This window comes from Colletotrichum aenigma, assembly GCF_013390185.1.
Source record: "Colletotrichum aenigma strain Cg56 chromosome Unknown KSG_Cg56_contig72, whole genome shotgun sequence".
NCBI lineage: Eukaryota > Fungi > Ascomycota > Sordariomycetes > Glomerellales > Glomerellaceae > Colletotrichum > Colletotrichum aenigma.
The window spans coordinates 12,218-13,394 of record NW_023500978.1 but is presented as its reverse complement, the minus strand read 5'-3'; the positions used below and the strand labels follow the sequence as shown (position 1 = coordinate 13,394).

Here is a 1,177-nt window from a genome sequence, read left to right as displayed (position 1 = left end):
CCAGACGACGAGTCCAAGCTCAAGACAGCGCTGAGCAAGGACAAGAAGTTTATTCTCCCGGCCCCGGATGCCAAGCGATTCCCACCTGCGGGTCTACCACAACCAAGGGAGCTCGTCGAAGCCGAAGTATATCGAGGTTGATCTGATCATTGCAGTTAGCTTTACCTTACTCCTTGCCTTGCCTTGCCTTACCCCCACCCGGGGGGGTGGGGCTCGTTCGTTCGTGGAGCGATATTGACGTACATCATAGGCACGCTCACCACACCCCGAAAATCTCAGAGCCAACTCAAAGGATATCCAAAAGGAACGAGGCCAAGAAGGCTCACCATCCACGTGATGAGACTTGGAAAGATCTTCAAGTCCAATGGTCTACGCTTTGGCCGCAGACCATCGCAACAAGAACGACAAGGACATGAAGGATATCAGCTGGATCATTGAGAAGACCCCTGGGGCCCTCGTTAACGTCCAGCAGGACCTGACATACGATCTGCGGCAGCTGGTGATTATGCATCTCGTCCGCCTGAGGTCGCCCCTGGTCGCTAAGGCCAGAGAGCTCCTCGGAGTCGATAACGACGCGCGTCTCCACGCGGTGCCAGCCCCGCAGATCGTCGGTGTTCCGCCGAACCAGGAGCCGGGCTTCGTTAGCTGGCTGTTTGAGACGGCACCCCTGGCCACACCGTGTGGGGCTAGATGTGGTAAGGTAGGGCTGACGGTCATCGGACGGATGGCGGGCGGTTCGGATGGCGAGCGAAAGTGAGCCAATCGGGGAGTGTACCGCGGATGGCTTGTATCTGGTTTCCTGTTGTTTTAGCTGGAGCTGGCGTACAAGTATGGACGAGGTCGCAGTCCACGGTTTGAATGTGCGCGGGACGGCCTGAGCGGTCTCGGTGGGGCCTCAATGTAACGCACCTTTTGCAGTATACTAGTACACAGCTTGCCCTGCGCCGACAAGGCGTCAATGAATTAGTTTAATTCTTTTTTAATTTCCTTTTCTTTTTTTTATAATACACATATATTCAAAGGGTCCTATTACTTCTGGACTTCCGAAGGGCCACGACCGTGAGAATATACGACCCACCTTCCTTTGTTGTGTTTTCATGTTATCTGCCCCATGGATTCTCGTCCAACTAACACAGGCAGCGGCTGCATTGCACTTGTTGGTCCTCCTCACTGATCT

At 54.3% G+C, this 1,177-nt stretch overlaps 1 protein-coding gene across 1 annotated transcript; it reads left to right on the top strand.

The window, feature by feature from the left end:
• Nucleotides 1-364: 364 nt before the first annotated feature.
• CGCA056_v015203 (uncharacterized protein) lies at nt 365-757 on the top strand (the record flags this gene model as incomplete). Its single annotated transcript, XM_037330443.1, has 1 exon — nt 365-757. The coding sequence occupies one exon, from the start codon at nt 365-367 to the stop codon at nt 755-757; it is 393 nt and encodes a 130-aa protein (XP_037171167.1).
• Nucleotides 758-1,177: the final 420 nt, after the last annotated feature.